Source organism: Gekko japonicus, unplaced genomic scaffold (assembly GCF_001447785.1).
Source record: "Gekko japonicus isolate JY-2015 unplaced genomic scaffold, Gekko_japonicus_V1.1 scaffold802, whole genome shotgun sequence".
Lineage (NCBI taxonomy): Eukaryota > Metazoa > Chordata > Lepidosauria > Squamata > Gekkonidae > Gekko > Gekko japonicus.
This window is the reverse complement of record NW_015175994.1, coordinates 260,341-278,656: the sequence shown is the minus strand read 5'-3', so window position 1 is coordinate 278,656 and position 18,316 is coordinate 260,341. Positions and strand designations below refer to the sequence as shown.

The window sequence follows — 18,316 nt, the reverse complement described above, 5'->3', positions numbered from 1 at the left end:
CTCCTTCCCTCCCCCTGTCTCAGCTCTGGCAGCGTGGCCTGAGAGGCTTCCAGCCGCCGGGCCGCACCAATCTCCCCCCCGACTCCTTCCCCCTCCGCCGGTCTCCGCCCCCCCTCGTCTCTGGTGGCCGATCTCCTCTTCCTCTCCCTCTGCCTCACCTTCGGCAGCAAGACCTGAGTGGCTTCCAGGTGCTGGCCCACCGCATAGTTCCCAGAGTGTTTCCTGCGCATGCGCAGGAAATACTCTTTTACGTTTGGGGGGATTGAAATATCCCTATATTTTTTCAACTTTTTAGATTTTTGTGCACACCTGGGGACTGCCCCAAGTGTGCAGGAAAATCTCCCTGCCCCTCAGGTGCCCACAATGTGCAGATTTAGATATCCACACCAGGGAGTGCCTTCGCTATTAGATATATAGATTTCTCACCACCAGTGATGTCATGGCCATTATCCAGTAAGTGGCAGTGACATTCACACTGAAGCCATCAATCAAAATAGCTCTGCCCCTGCTATTGATATTGAATGCTTAGACTATGTAATATCTCTAAATATAGTGCTTCCAAGAAGAAGAGGAGGAGGAGGAGGAGGAGGAGGAGGAGGAGGAGATTGGATTTATACCCCACCATTCACTCCCCAAAGGAGTCTCACAGCGGATTATTCATTTTATATAAGGCCATAAACTTAGTTTCTTTGGCGGCCTTCATAGACCTTTGAAGATCTGTTCTTCACCAGCCATCTTTTAAGTTTCTAGTGTTTTTGAACTTTGATTATTTGCATGTTTTAGTTGCCATTTCTTTTATGAACCTTGAGCACATTGTTCTTGAAATCTTCATTTACCCTGCTTGTTTGCAATTAAAATGCTGACCTTTACTCTTTGCAAATAAGTGCCATTTTCACAGTATTCCTAATATCCACTCATTTGCTAGGACTCTGATTACTGTAGAAATGTTAATTACTTGCAAGTGTTAAATGTCACCATTATAATGGAAACCCTGTATGTTGCTCAGTCAAGGTAAGATCATGAAAAATGTGCTATGCTGTATATTATTCCTGAAGTGAGACAATTCCCCTTTACCTGTTATATTGTTACATTATTGCCATATCGTGTTTTCACTGTAGGGTTGCCAGATCCCTTCATCATGCTGGTGGGGGGATTTGGAGGGTGTTCCAGGGGTGTGTGGGGATGCCGTGTGATGCACTGACATCACCCAGAAGTGACATCAGCACATCAGCAATATCGCTCTGCTTTTTGGACAAAACTCTTATGGTAAAAACGGTTTCAAACCATAGAGTTTTGCCCAAAAAGCAAAGCATTCCCCCCAGCGTGCTCACATCACGGTGGCTGTGGGGGGGGAGGGGGGACTTTCCTCCCGCCAGCCAGTTGGCCACTGGTGGGCAGGAGCCCATGAAAGCGGGGGATCCCCTGCCCCCACCTGGGGAATGGTATCCTTATTTCACTGAGATGTTAAACCTTGGTCTGGGCTCTACCACTTAAAACTGCAAATGGTGGGTCACATGACTGAGTGGTGCTTAGGGGTATGCATTCAGTAAAGCCAAACGAAAACACACACCCCAATGCCTTTTTGACATTTTTCAGGTATTCGGCAAGCCGAATCAGAATCTCTGATCTGATTCAGCTGCTGAAAATTATTCGGCATTGCTGAATACTATTCAGCATTGCTGAATACAGGCTCGGGGGAGTTAAGCTTTAAAGGACTGCATTTACCTTCTCTTTCCTGCTGTTTCTGTCTCTTTCCCGCCCTTTGCACTGCTTTTCAGGAGGGAGGGACCTTACATACAGCCAATCACTGCAATGCATTTGCAAATGGCATTGCAGCTTGCAAGGCTGTTGTTACTGTTGGCTTCAAACTTGAAACCCAACTACGAGCTTGCTTTCCCAGGGACAGGAGAGGGGAGGAGTACTGGCCAACAGGATTACAGGTAAGGGTGGGCACAGTGCTCTTTGGCCAATCACAAAAGTTTGTTCTTTTTTGAAATACTTCTGTGTATGGCCAGAGAGCATAAAAGCTGGGGTATCTGGCTGGCTGACTCCATTCCTGTTGAGAGAGCTTTGGTTGGAGATTGCGTGGCTGGCTTCTGCTTCAGCTACTGCTTTGAGCCTGACTTTCCTGCTGCTTCCTGGGAGACTAACTTGAACTGCTTTGGATCAAGATCCTGCCTGCTGGAGAACAGAAGACTGAAGACATCCACTGGTTTGACTGATTAGGGCCAGTTTTTAAAAACTTTTCTCATTTTGTTGTGGGCTGATGGGTTGAGACCTGGGGGGGTTACTAGGCCTTTGAGCCCTAGGGCCTCTCAGGCCTCTTCCTGGGGTTGTGGTTGTTGGGTTTTTTTGCTCCTCTGGTTTGTGGTTTTGTCTTGTACTTTTGTTGGCTTTTGCAGTTTAAAATTTTTAAAAATTTAAACTGTGATTGCTATCTCTGGGCTTTTTTGGTTTGGGGAAGGTGTGACTGACTAGGCCTTCTGCCTGGGGATTGGGAGTTCTTTTGAGAAGAGGCTCCAGCAGCTGCAGTACAAATTTGGTGCCTCTAACTTAAACTCTTCTCCCCCCGCCCACTGAATACTCCTTAGAAGATTTTTGCCATTGACTACAATGGCCCCATAGGATATAATGGAGTCAATTTTTTCAGTATTCCCAAATATTTCAGGATACCAATACATTACTGGTATTGGTATTTGGGTATATTCGGGAATACAAAAAAAATTCAGCTTCATTATTTAATTCCATTAAAATCTGGAAAAAGCAAAAAAAAAATTGCTGGATTCCCCCCCCCCCTGCACACCTCTAGTGCTGCTCTATACAAGATATTTCTTCCAATGAAGAGGTAGGTAGAAGAGCTCCAGCTTGTGCTTGCTACTGAAATATTCGCTGTGTCATAATTTATTTCATGGAGAACATTCTGTCATGTGAACCTCCAACTACAGTCAGAAATGACACAGTCTACAAATGAGTTTTATCAGCTGTGTAAATAAGGCCAAAGTATCCCCTATATCAGTTTGTTTCAAATATTACTTTCTTCAAAAGAATTAAAGATGAAAATTCAGAGAACCTGTTACACATATTGTTACAGCATTATATCAGTGTAACCATATACAACTGTTAATTAAAAATCCCCAGTGGCCCTGGTGAAGAGATACAGCCACTGCTTGTGGACTGGGGCAGGGAAACTGCAGGAAAAACTGCTCTGTTGCCACTGCACTGTATCAGCAGCTGCATTAACAGTAGGGAAGCCACAAAAGCCTGTACTCACCACTAAGCCAAATATACATGTGCTGGAATAATGTTCAAACTTGACTATTTCTGAATGGTAATAGTTAATAGTAACTATATTCACAAATGGTAAACTTTTGTCTCTGGTTTAATATCCAAATACACGTCTTTATTCAAATGTAGCTCCTGCTGTCATGAGTCTCCAGCCAGCCCCAGCCACACTGGCCCACCCACCACTGTGGCAAGTACCTAGCCAGACCCAGCAACGCTGGAGCAGCTATAACCACAGTGAAACTCTATTGGGGAGGTGTGCTGGGAACAAGCTAGGTACAGGGCTGGTTTTGCCTCCCAGTCTGCCTCTGCTGAAGAGTGTTACTGTCTGTATGATAATATGCCTGTTTGCAGCCCCAGCGCATAGGGGAGAGGAGGGCAGTGAAGGCAAAGGATTCCTCCTATGGCAACCCCTAATAAAACACAATCACTCTCATCTTTTGGAATAAAATGGCCATGACTTTATTGGTTACAGCTGAAAGAAGCCTTGGTACAGCATGGGATGGCTGGATCCTGGCATTGACTGACCTGCCTGCCAGTTGATGTACCCCAGCCCATCCCAGCCTGCCTGCTGGCATGGGGGTAAACCATGGGATAGCAGGATGTCAGATTCCACAAGGACAATTGCCAATAAGTGGTCTCTCCTGCCACTTGAGAATGAGGGTAACCCATTGGCAGACCTCAAGCTGGGCATGCCCCTTGTAAGCCCTTACCCCAAGATCCCTTAAGGGCAGGGCCGTAGCTAAAGCCTTCCTGGAAAACGAGCATGCAGGCCGGTTTCCCTAAAGTGGATCCAGCCCCATGCTGATCCCACCACAAGAGCCAGGCATCCTCCTGCCTGACTCCTGCCAATGCTCCTATAGCTGTAGTGAAGTCCACAGGCCATACCTAACCCCATGCAGCCAGATGTCCATCCCCCGTGGAGACAAGTGAATGCCCCTGCTGAAGAGTGTTACTGTGTGTGTCATAATATGCCTGTTTATAAATATACAGGTTGAGCAGCTATTATGCTGTAGACAAAACCTGAGTCACATAGGGCTGTCAGGCCTAATTGCCTGCTGCCACTCCAAGCCTAATTGCCTTTTGCAACTTTTAAAAATCACAGCAACATCGACTGTGTTGCTATGTCACTTGCAAGGAAACTTGGAAGTGACATAGAGTAGCTCTAGGAATCGCTGGAAACTCTATGTTAAAACCATAGCATTAACAGCAGTTGCTAGAGCTAGCATATGTAACTTCTGGGTTTTTCTCAGAAGTGACATAGCAACACAGCCAACGTTGTCCCCAATGTCCTCACCCCCAAACTCTCCCACCAACCCTAGATTCACAGCTAGATCAGACCAGTATCCCAAAATCCAGAACTCATTCTGTGTTTCCTGCTCCCCTGATACAAGGTCTGAACAAATTAGTTCCAGTGGTTACCTCTAACTCTACAGGAATCTAGGAATGTCCTCAGATGATTTTAGATGAAGAACAACCTAAAAGTTAATTTAGTAAGTGTTCATGGTTTACCATAGATTACACTAGGCTATACAAAAATCTAGAGAGAAAACTTTTTTTTTTGGCTGAACTGATCCTGAACATAACAGGATCTGAAAAAGAGGGAAAAACATTCTGCATATGAAAACTAAGATCCCATTCCAGAAAAGATTAATGAAGCTTAAATTCCTTTAAAATCAATGGGATTTTTGATAGTCACCGCTTCTGAAACGTTTGAATTTTCATTCCAGAGTTCTCAGAGATATTGTGTTATTGGGAATAAAATTCTCAGCAAATAGATATATTGCACTCTTGGAATTAAAATTCTAAACTAGGAAGAGAGACGTAATTTATTATGTCATGTATCAGCCTTCAGTAGAGGAGCTAACAAATTATCCTGCTCCTTTTAAGGCGTGCCAATTTGCCTCTGGAACTACTGCAATTATCTATTTCCTGATGTGTATATTAGGGTCAAAATACATACTCACATAGCCATTCATACATTACCGCAAATTCTTTTGGTACATCTGATTGCCACACTTTTGATTAGTGGGTCTGGATGGTTTGGATTCTTGTTCGTGTTAGACATATCCATGAAAATCAGTGAGAACCTGCTGACTATTGTGATGTGCGTCTATATCAAATGAATCAGGGCATTTCTTTATTTACATACTTCATTTATACTCTGTCTTTCTCCCCAATAGAGAGCCAAAATGACTTTCATCATTCTCCTCTTCTTCCTTTTATTCTCACAACAACCCTGTGTAGGGTTGCCACTTCTCCTACTATGATGCCGGCAACCCCTGCTAGCAACTGCCACTCTGTCAGCTGGCAGGAGAAAAATGAAGATGAAATTGCCGACTGTGCAATGGCGTTAATGGGGAAAACCCAGAAGTGACATTATGCCTCTCTAGAAACATCTTACCATAGAGTCTCCAGCTATTTATAGAGAATCAGACATCATTTCCAGTTTTTTCCACAAAGAAACATATCACTATTACAAATGTCCCTGACCCCCCACATATAAACTTGTCCCTGACCCTGACCCCCCTGACCAGCTGGCAACCCTACCTGTGAGATACATTGGGCTGAGAATGCATAACTGGCCCAAGGTTACCTGACAAACCGCCATGGCAGAGTAGGGATTTGAATTTGGGTCTCCCACATCCTAGTCTGACACTCAAAGCACTATACCACACTAGCTTTAAGTTTCTTCACAGTGTATTTTTTTATTAGAGATGAAGCATGAATATTGAGGTGTGCAAACTGTCTTTTTCCTGTTGCTTATTATATCCACTGTCATCCTATTATTATTTAGGCATAGGCAGTACCGTACTATGTTGTAAAATACGTACAATACATGGCATCAGGCCATGACAAATTTTCTTTGGCTTTAAGAACCAATCCAAAAATGTATACGCCAGTCTCTCAGCCTTCAAGGTTTTATATTTTAATTACCATATTATTTATTTATATATTTATTTATTTAGTATTATTGCCACCACAAAACCTAATCCTAAACTCTTCATGGATTCTTATTAGTGTATTAAGCTATAACAAAAGTGCTGTAGTGCAGGGGAGGGCAGACTTTATGTTTTTCAGAGATGCTTAATTTTTTTCAAGGGTTTTGGAACTTTGTTGTTGTTGTTCAGTCGCACAGTCGAGTCCGACTCTTCGCGACCCCATGGATCATCTCCCGTCAGGCCCTCCTGTCTTCCGCCGTCCTCTGAAGTTGGCTCAATTTCGTGTTCGTTGCATCAATGACACTGTCTAACCATCTCATCCTTTGCCGTCCCCGTCTTCTTTGACCTTCGATCAAACTACCATGCACAAATAGAAAGCTCAGTGGGTGGAGGCAGTCTCAAAATGGCAGCCTGTACCAAAATTAGAGTTTTTCAGAGCAGGTCTGCAGTGCTCAGGTGGTGAAACCTTTTCTCTGCTTTTCCCCAAAACAAATCACTAGCACCATTGTAAGTTGACCTATGGGGCAGAGGGAACATACATTTAGCTCAGTGTAATAACAGTGTTGATACAGGAGGGAAAAAGCCAATAGCATGATCCTTTTTTATCCAGAGCATGGGGGGTGGGTGTTTGTGTGTGTGTGAATGTGCATAAAAGAGGAAGGGGACAGGTGGAGGATGAGTGTGCTAATTCTGTCATTTCCCTATCCAGACCAAAGGGGTGTGTGTGCATTAAAGATAAAGAAATCTTTGTGTGATAATTTTTAAAGGGAAGGATAAGGAAGTGATTACAGCAGCACTGGAGGAAGAAAAGAGATACTTGGAAGTGCTTGGAGACTGGTGTCTCCCAAGTGACCTTCTCCCCCTCCCATGTTGTAGTGTATAAATAAATATGGAGTAAGTCTGGCATCATCACAATAAAAACGTAACATCTAACCCTAATTCTCATAATTTCATCATTGCTTTAAAAAGCTACATTTACTTGAAAATTTGAGCCATATAGAAAACAACCAGTTAAGAAATGAATTGATCTACCACCATTGAATGTCGTGAAGTTAATGTATACATTGTGAAGTTAACATATAAACAATGACAAGTATTTCATTTGCAGGCATTTTTATATCATACGATAAAACGTATTCTTATGTGAAATGATAAATAAGCTTTGTATTTCTTAGGATCATTAATAAAATAATGGCTAAAAATACTGGGTGCCACAATGAAATTATTAGGTACCATGGTACCCTAACATCTGGGATTTGTCAAGCCCTGTACCACAGGTCACACAGGTAGTACATAATGTTGAGGAAATAAAGTCATAGCTTTTTACAAAAATTGTCACACTTACCAGAAATATTTATTTGTAGACTGGTCTGGACAATGCAATGGAAGAAAACTTGCGTTTAGCTCAAGAATATCAAATGCTCCAGATATGCTATCTAAATAGCAAGGACAAGCTTATGGACCTTTGCAACAATAAAGTCAGGGCTGAAGGAGCATTAAGAGATAAACAGCAGGTAAAGTAGCATATATGTTCGATTCCCCAATTATTTAGTTCTTAAAATCTATTTGGTAATTATTACTAATTAATTTACTGTTTTTATTTATTTTTATTTATTTATTTATTATTCGACTTCTATACCGCTCAGACCCGAAGGTCTCAGAGTGGTTTACAATTTTTGTTGCAAGTGCAAATGTTCCTAATACTATGGCCACATTGATTCAGGGGTGGGGTTTTCCTACCAGCACCCGGGTGGGTTCGCTGCTCGCGGCTTAGAACTCAGTCATGAAGTACATGGATAACTTGAATTTCTTTTATGTATTACTTCATTGTATTGCATGAGCACTTTGTGTTGCTTTTTACTTTCACAAAGCTACTATTATTTTTCATTATTCTTGGTCTTACATGGGTTTTATTTCTTTATTATTATAGTCATTTATTTCAATGGGAAACAGGGTGTGCCAAAAAAAAAAGTTGGTATTTTTCAGCTTCGGGTATATCAGACCCGAAAAATATTGGTAAATGCCAAATATCCCCAGTCCAATACTGGTAAAGTATCAGGACTGGAGAAATATTCGGTATTGCCGAATATATATTTGGGTCTGATATACATGACAGGAGGGAAGGGAGGCATGTAAAAATGCTTTCTTTCCCTCTGGAAGCAGTTCAGCTGGAATATCTACAGCAACTGAAGTTCAGCTTTCCTTGTTAATTTCACTCCCCGCCAGTCAGCTGTTGGGTTTAAGCCATTTAAACTAAACAGCAGACCAGCCAGGGGAGTGAAACTGACAAGGCAAAGCCTCCTCCCTCTGCCTTCCCTTCTCTAGCTGACCCGGGGTAGCTGGAGAAGGGAAGGCAAGGAGCCCAGGCATGTTTCTGTGCCTGCCCTTTGCTTCCCTAGCACCCCTCACTGTGGGTTCGCTGGGGAAGCCAAGGGCAGGCATGGAAACATGCCTCCTTTTCTTCCTGAGCCTCTCCACTACTGTGGAGACGCTCAAGGAGGGACGGGGGGTGGGGAAAGAAGGCAGGTTTAAATGCCAATCTTAGGGAAGGAAAGAAAGGCACTTAAACATGCCTGGGATCCCTGCAGGGCAACTGGAGAGGGACAGGTAAGGAGCCCAGGCATGTTTCCATGCCTGCCCCTCGCTTCCCCAGCTCCCCCATCACAGCTGGAGGGCTGGGAAAGCGAGGGGCAGGCATGGAAACATGGCTCCTCTCCTTTCTCTCCCTGAGCCTCTACGCTGTGACAGAGAAGCTCTGGGAGAGAAGAGGGGGGGAAAGAAGGCAGCTTTAAATTCTTTTCTTTCCCTCCCCGAGATTGGGCATTTAAACATGACTGGGATCCCTGCCTGTCCTTCTCCAGGGGCCCCACAGCCTGCCCCTCACTTCCCCATCCCCCCCCGCCACAGCAGAGAGGCTCTGGGGCTCCCCCTTCCTATGTGCTTGTCTCCATTTCCCCTCCCTAGTCTGTAGTGCTATATATACCAGCATATATGAGCAAAATGTTTGGATCTGCCAGGGTAACAGAAGTGCTGCCTGTCATTGGGGGGCAGGGGGATTTGCCTCCATCACCTAGTCTCAAATCTGTAGGTCTGCTTGTATGCCAGCACGTGCAATCAAAATGTTTACTCCCTGACTAATGGGTGCAGCCTCATAGAAAACAGAATGGAAAGCAAAAAATTAGACCCTACTGCTTCTACAGAATCAAATTAAATCTATCCCTTCAGCAATGTGGCGGGTTTAAACATAACTTTTAAAATATAAATCCATCAGATTAATTTTCTACAGTAGCAAAATTTGTGTGTGACTCTGCTGATTGGTAAACGTGCCTGTCAGTTACATATTGCCATATTGCCTTTCTTACTTCCTTTAATTGTAAAGTAGGAACTGGAATAGCTGTCATATCCAGATGTCTTTAAATACCTTTAATGTGATTTTTATTTTAAATTCATGTTATCAGTATTTTTAAAGTGTTTTCAGTTTGTTTTTATTAATTTCCAAACGCACATCTCTGAGTAAAAGGGCTGTCCTGTTATCAGCAGTGGCACACTGCTATTGTTCACTGCTCATAAAACAAGTACTAGTTGGAACAGCAGAGCAAAAGTGTTAGATAATGGAAGGATTAAGTTCTCTCTCCTGTTTACCACTTCTCCACTATAAATTACATCTCTTAAACACACCTTTTGTGCTATGACCCAGCTTCATGTTCCCAGATCTGATGTCAAATGTATTCCTTAATCTGGTTAGATGTGGATTACAGAATGAATAGCTTTGAAATGATGAATAGCTTTGAAATGATCTGCTGATTACTCTGCAATATATTCATTTTTTAAAATCTAATTTATGAACTTGGGGATTTCAAAACAGTCTTATGATGCAGCAGGAGGAAAATGAAATGAAAATTGTAGAAAATGTTACATTGTAGAAGCGTATGTAAGTATGTTCCGAAAAGGATTCCTTATATCACAATTTCCTTTGATTTTTTTAGGGATTACTTCTTATAATGTGCCTAGGATGCCAAGGGCTGCCAAAGCTTTTAATAAGATTAGATTGCATGTGGATATCACCACTGCATAACTGCAAAAATCAATGAAAATTGATCAGCAAAGGAAGTAAAGATGTAACAGGCCAGCAATATGAACTCCATCTAAATAGGAGTTTTGCTAAAATTATCCTTTATGTTTACAACCCTATAGATAGTTAGAAGATGATGCTGTATCACATGTTGCTTAGTCCATCATTCTGTGTCATCTGGTCACAGAACTATAATAAGTGCTTGGAATGATGATGAGTTTTGAAAAACTAATCCAGGAATTTAAGGAAATATCTGTATTTATGTATGCTTTACTAATATTTACAGAGGATATGTAAACAAAGAGAGTATAGTTCTACAAGGATCTAAACTGGAAAATGTAGCTGAGATATTCTTTTGGTAACTCAGCCCATTATAAATACAAACTCAGCACATAAAAATATTTGTACTAATTACAATAGAACAAGAAAAGGTTGGTTATGTACTGCTCCTATTAAAAGGTGTATTTTTCTACAGATTTTTACTAATAAGTGACTTACAACTGCAACAGAAAATCAATTTTGTGGGAGTAACACTGTAATGATTTTTGTAGTTGCTGTACTGCACATATACATCATGGTGACATGAATGTTCAAGAAGAAAATCACTCTCATGTTCACCCTTTCCCAAGTACACAGAGTGTTTTTCCCCCTGAAAAAGAGATGGTCAAAATTAGCTTCTATTGTTGTTTTGTAGAATCAAGACTTGAGTTTTAAACTAGGTGGACAGATTTCTCACAGTTTGTGCTCAGCTGTAGTACAAAACTCTTTTGTATTCTCAGTAAATTGATATAAGATTAATCTGGTGGATTCATTTTTCACAGTAAGCACAGACGTTCTTTTACATAGGTCATTTTATTGTGACTTTGCATTGTGGAAATCAAAGCAGGAGCATTATGTTTGTCATCCTCCTTGGTTCAGCCACTGGGCAAGAGAGAGTTCTTGCTTTACTGCAGCGCTGCAGCTTTTGGCAGATTCTAGTTACATAATGCTGTTGGCCCATTTTCATAACTGGTACATGACATGGCATAGAAGAAACTGCCTCCTGCCTTCTTACTCCAATATAGAAATGGAGGAACAGGTTTATAGGTTGCAGTTAGTGTGGTAGCAGATTCATAATGAAAGAAAGTAGATGAAAATCTGGATGAAAGGAAGCAAGATGTAGATCAGGCTGTGAACAGAGTGAGGCAAAGAGGAATGGTAAGACAGGAACTGTCAGCTATGCTGCCATGCTGGTTCAGGAGGCCATAGGCTTCCCTTTTCTGTGTACTAATTATTGCTGCATTCCTTCTGTGCTTCTTCTCTGCTGTAACGCTGTTATAAGAGGTGCAGGTGGTGTAGTGTCTGGAGCTCAGGGAAGGCCGTGGGAGCTCTATCGGTTCCCAGCTCTGGCTCTAACGGTTTGGAGCTATTCTCCCGCGCGTGGGAGTCCGGCTAATTGGCTTAGGGATGGTGTGTGTGTGTGCATACGGATGCCCTATATCTCATTATGCTTGTAGAGGTGACGCCATTCTTAACAGTGCTTCTGTTAATGCATCTATAGCTCTTCAATAAAGTATAACCTTTCTGATAAGCATGTACTCCGTTGCTGGCTGTGGAACCTGACAGGAATCCATTGATACTGGAGAAAGGACTACTAATACAGTTCTGATATAAATTATTACATCAGTTCTGATAGCATTCTGGCACATACTTTATATGAATTTCACAATATTTTGTTTGCTTTCTCCTCTCTAGTATTTTCAGAGTGGTAGACTTACTATAGGGTCAATTCATGCTGAATAGTTATTAGAAACCATGATAACAAAAGTCATTACACTGCAGTTCAGTTTTGATAGTAAAATTTCTGCAACATTATCACAAATCCTCATGCATTAGTGCAATGATCCTTACTATAGTTTCATATTAGAATCAAAAGACTGTGCTGGCATACTTGGCAAAAAAAAAAAAAAATCTTGCGAGAGACCCTTTCCAGCTTTTGCATATAACACAGTTCTGTTCCTTTTCCACTTCATTCTTATTCAAAACTCCCATTTTTAAATCATAGCCATTTTCAGTATCTTCTCCTGTTAACTAACATTTGGTTGCGCGTAGCAGTCCATTCAGAAAATACAGCTATATCTGACCATGCTGTGTATTGTGTCTACTTTGGGGTGTTATCAGCGTTGAAGCTATGCTACTATCACATCTTATACAACCACTTAGTGTAAATGTATGCCAATTAAATGTTATTTTTAATGCTGGATATATTTCTTTCATAGATATTAGTGCACAAGACCTTCACAATTCCCTTCCAACAAAGAAATGTCCATATTCAATTGACTATTTTATTTATTTACTTCATAGTCCACCTTTCTCATTATGACTCAGTGCATATAAAATTTAGAGCAATAGCAACAGTAGAAGACATATACTAAGCATTATAAGAAGACTGGGTTTCAAAGTTAGAAAACAATTAAATAAAAACAGTATGAGACCTAAAATGCAAAAAGTGGATTACAAAACTTAGAAAGCAACGCAGTAAAAACAAGAATTGCATACAATAAACAGTGGCATATACTGCAGCCTTTGCCCCTTTGTAAAAGCATCCTCCTGAACAGTTCCATTTCACTAGAGTCCTATTCCCTTTATAAAAGTGTTCTCCTGAACAATTCCATTACCAGTAGACGCGTAGGAGCCTTCCTGGCCTCAGGCAGGCAATTCCTCAAAGTGGGAGCCACAACAGAGAATGCTCAAATATGGGCAGTTGATCTTAGCCATTTGCAGGGTGGCACCTTCAGTGGACTTTGCTCAGATAACTGCAGCTGTTGCTTCTGGTAGGAGATGGAGGGAGGGCAGAGACAGTGGAATGACATCACACCACTTCCAGGGTAAACCAGAAGAACATCATCAAGCTGATACGACACTCTAGGATCCCTCCCTGTGTCTTTACCATAAAATTGGGGGATCCTAGAGTGTCATGCCAAAGCAGTGACATCACTTCTGAGTTTATGCTTCCCCCTCGCCCATTTTTCTCCCACCACTGTGCAAGGCAGCAAGGACACCAGGCATAGGCTGATAGGTCTCCTGCCACAGCACCTGGTAAACCTAGGTCCTTCAGATATGTGGGTCCTAGGGCTACCAAATCCCCCCAGGGGGCGGAAAATCCCCCGCCCAGAGGCCCGTTCCCAGACGCCGGGGAATCGGGCCCCGGGGAGAACCCCGCCCCGGCATGCGCATTACAGGGCAGTGATGTCATGACGCCGGGCACGCTGGGGGCGGGACCACGGCCATACAAGTGATAATGAAAAGGGGGGGGGGTAACCCAAACTGAATTTTTAATTAAGAAGCTAAAGATTAAGACGATCTGAATGTATAGGCCCAGTAATTCTGTTAGTCAAATCAAAATTCTAAATACTGACAGATATACAAAATATACATGCATTTATTACAAAGTAGATTAAAAAACAGATATTAGCCCTAGTGATAGCCTCAATTAAGAATCAAGTTATACAGTGACAACCCAAAATGACCATTATTGACCTTGACCAGACGTATTTTGGGCCATTGGCCTTCCTCAGTGATATGACAGAATGTCTCCTGACATTACAATGCAACAATCATACCTTATAAATTGGCCAAGATAATTTTTTTCTGGAGAAGAAAAACAAAACAAAACAAATTATTAATTAATTATTAGAAATGATAACTGTAATGATTTCATGTTTAACTGTGTGTGTGTGTCTTTAAAAGTTTGGTTGCATGGCGATGAGAGATAGTCTAGGGTGGTTGAAACAGGCAAGTGGTGTGATTGGTGAGTGAAAGAGAGGGGGAGGGGTTTTGGAAGTGATGCTGTGTGGATGATATTTATGTCTGTCAAGAGTGACAGAGTGGGGACAGTTGAAAAAGACAGTTGTTAAGTCAGTTAAGTTCTGTCTCTGAGAGAAGGAGACACATCCCTGTGTGGGATAAGTTGGTCCTGTGTATGAAAAGAGTGAAGCAGTCTTGTATGATATAAGAGTTCTGAGTTCAATATTTGTGTGTGAAAGGAGAGACATTCAGTTCTGTGTTATAGGAGTTATAAGCTGAAAGCTGAGAGTCTAGGAAACAGTAAAGATTATATGGACTTGAAGGAAAAGTGTTACAAAGTTACCTATGAAAAATCCCTGTCAGTAGGGAGCAAACTGTGTGTTATACCTACTTTACTAGTTACATGGTTCTACCCTCGTATGTATGCTTTATTTAAATAAATCCTATTTCATTCAAGTATACCAGCTCTGAAATAAATACATCCTGAGGAACACATAGTCCCTTGAAAGCCTAAAGACCCGACCTACCTACCTAGTAATAGCAAGAGTAACACCATAAAGGTTTGGAAAGCCTCAGATTTCCTGGTGGCAGCCGGATATATACAGAGTAAAACAAAACAGAAAGAACAATTCAAAGTAAAACCAGACCTCCCCAATTAAGGGGGCATCACAATAACATTTTGTTTTTATTTATTGATTTGATTTATACCCCCCCGAAGCATATGCCAAAAAAGATATATTTTAAGTTACTTACTAATTGTAGGGGATAGTCAATAGCTTTCACTGAACCAGGGCCTAATAAATTAGCAATTGGAGAACTGGTGTAATATAAAAGCCACTGAATTGTAATTATAAAATTATAATTTTAGAGCAAGAATAAGAAATGCATGGTGTACTATAAAAGCTGCTGAATTTAAATGAAAATATGTCCTAGTCAACAACCAAGTTGCAAATGGAAATAAGGAACCCTTTGTGTTTCTATTTTCCCACAGCCACTGTAGCTGAGAAAATAAGAAGATTAGACCAAACCTTTAAAATTGTTTGTTTCTTTAGAAAGCTTAACAGGTACATCTGGCTCCAATTTTTTTTAGATCTTTCTGGAAAAAGTGACTGAAGTGAACTGTCCTGGAGATTATCTACAGATGCAATGCTTTATTTGGTTGAACAGAAATATAAAATTGTACCCTTGTATTTTATTTATTTATTTCCAGGGTGTATATTAGGGTTGCCAGGTCCAATCATTGTGCCAGTGGGGGGGTTGGGGGGTGTTCCAGGAGTGAACAGGGACATTATGTGACATGTGTATGTCACCCAGAAGTGACATAGGCATGTTGATGATGGCAGGGGTAATGCTCTGGTTTTAGGGCAAAACTCTACGGTAACATCACCCTCAAACCATAGAGTTTTACCCTAAAACCAGAGCATCAACCCCCAAGTCACTGGCGCACCTACCGGCCTGGAAGTGATGTCAGCATGTCATGCATGATGTTGCTATTTGGGGACTGGGCGGCATTTCCTCCCTCCGGCCACATGGCCACTGGTGGGCAGGAGCCCACAAAAGCAGGGAATCCCCTGCCCCCACCTGTGGAATGGTAACCCTAGTGTATATAAAACACTTTTCAGCCAGAAACACATCCAGAATATTGGGTATTTATTTTACTGAAGTGTTCTTAATGTGTGAGAATGATAGTGTTAAAAGTGACAAAGTGTAAAAAGCTGTTTAATCATGGATTCCTAGGCAGAGTTATACCCTTCTAAGCCCACTGGCTTCAGTGGACTTAGAAAGGTGTAATGCTGCCTATAAGTGAACTGTAAGAAAGACAGGGAAGGTGTCGATTGTCAAAACACACACAGCTCTGCAAATTTTTTTATTATATATTAATAAAGAGAACAAGAAATGCCGTGAGTGCTTTTCACAGGAGTGTCTACAAATATATTTCTTTGTTTTATTTATAATATTTTTATGCCACCTTTCCACCCAGTTCAGGGTCCCCAAGGCAGTGAACAGTCAAAATTGTCTCAGCTGGATGGCTGCTACCTGCCCGAATGATGTGTGAGGTATAGGGCTGCCAACCTCTTGGTGGTGCAGGGATATCTCCTAGTATTATAACTCATCTCCAGGCTACAAAGATCAGTTCCCCTGGAGAACATGGCTGCTTCAGAGGGTAGACTCTGTGGCATTGTACCCTGCTGAGGTCCCTCCCCTACCCAAACCTGGCCTTCCCCAGGCTCCACCCCCAAAATCTCCAGGTGTTTCCTAACCCAGAGTTGTGCTGTACCTGGGGAAAGAAAGCTTGCCTAAGGTTTGTTGCAGCTTGTCATGCTCGGGGTCCACCTCGGGTGCAGAAAACCCCGTAGCCGTGTTGAATAGAGGGAGGAAACGAATGCCTCAGATTTAGAAGTGCTGGGGGTTACATCACACCCCAGCAATCTTCCTTGGACAGACCTCTGCTTTCTCTCTCTCTCTGTGTAGCCTCCGAGATCTGTCCGTTATTCCTCCCCGGCACTCTCTAGTTTCCTCCTTTTTATAACCCACCCTCCCTCCTTAGTGCCCCCTTATTAGTGATTAACACCCTTATAGGCTATAACACCTGCCCGTCACCGTGTTCTATCCTGGGTGACTTCCTGCTTGTTAGTTCCACCCCCTGTATACTTAGTGTTGTGCACGGGAGGGAGTGCCCACTTCCGGGTTGGGCGATGAAGCCCACACCATCGTTCTTGACGTCGGCGGTTCTCAGAGGCTGGTGTCAGCGTTCTTTGGGGGTAAGGCTGGACCCTGCCATCTGTCCCGCTCCTTCATCCATGCCCATTCCCCTCCGCGCCTTGTGCCAGTCAGTTCCCCCACCCTCGTCCCGTTCAGGTTGTTCCCGCCCCGTTGTGGGCATTGCGGATGAGGTTCGGGGTTTCGGGAGCTTCCGAGCCCCCCTTTCCCTCCTGAGACTTGCGGGGAGCTCAGCACCGGACACAGCTCTATTAATAGGAGTCAGACTGTGCTGCATTTCCATTTTTTCAAGAACAGAGTCTGAAAGAGATAAACAAGTATGTATAGCTATTATACGTATTACAAATATAAACACAGACATATAAAATATATAAAGAGACATTATATACATATCTTTATAGGTAAATATGGATTTAAAAAACCAGGAGCAGATATCCTGTGTCAAGAGCTGCACTGGACATTTATCGTGACACAGAGTGCTTATTTAACCCCTTGGAAACAATAATAAACTTAAAATCAGGAGACTGGAAGAAAAAAAATAATGTGAAGCTATATTAGTCTTTTCTATGGGTACATATAAATTTGAAGATATGAGGAGCAGAAACACAAATGCTACCTTCTGCATGTTTACTTAGAAATAAATAGTACTCTGTTTAATGGGGCTTACTTCCATGTAAGTGCAGCTAGGATTGCTACCTTACCCTTTTCAATGAAATTCTGTCAATACACATTGAAGGTTCTAACATATACTGGCTGGCAATGCAAAAGAATTGTAGGAACCAATATCTGGCCATGTGTCTTACTTTGCTAGCCTCTGATAGATATGCAAAAGTGAAAAGGACCACACTGAAAGTAATATTGATTGCATTTATTGTGTTTGAGGACACTCCGTTTTTAACTATCAGAACGGTAAGTTCAAGTCACAGGAACTTTTCATGATCTTACAGACCAGTGGATGCTAGAAATTTGAAAGTATGCCTTTGGGCAGCACACATATATCAAGAATGTAGAACCATATGGACAATTTTGGATGAGATTGTGATCTGGCATGTTAAAACTGCAGGAATATATAAAAATATAGTATTCTAGTCAGTTTCTGATTAAAATATACACTTGACTGGAGAAGTTGCTCTGAAACGGATAGTCATAGGGCTCTTACAACTATAGGAAAACTTATACACGCTTCATACCTGATTGACATGCAGAGGTTTCGTAGATGATGATGATGACATGGTCTGAAGACTTACATGATGACTGTATGCTTGCTGGATATGATTTCAGATATGTAGTTCTCCAAATGACAGAGAGGGAGAGAGAGAGAGAATATGTGCACTGGAATCAATAGATTGCTCTGACAGGATGTTGCTATTAGATATTTATCTGTGTTCTTTACCATGATCCTTTTAATCTCTCTCAAGAAGGATGTACAAGTTTTCTGCTTTATCCATCTTTGTTCATTTTGGAGGAATATTTCTTGTTCCTGTTTGGAGGAATAATGTTTGCCACCCAAAGA

General features: G+C 41.9%; 1 protein-coding gene across 1 annotated transcript in view; it reads left to right on the top strand.

Moving 5' to 3' along the window:
- The window catches only part of CCDC178 (coiled-coil domain containing 178), a 351,905-nt gene that overhangs the window by 184,756 nt on the left and 148,833 nt on the right, over nt 1–18,316 (top strand). Inside the window, exon 17 of the mRNA XM_015426392.1 lies at nt 7,589–7,738. Coding sequence (XP_015281878.1) covers nt 7,589–7,738 — 150 coding nt within the window. The remainder of the gene's footprint in view (nt 1–7,588; nt 7,739–18,316) is intronic.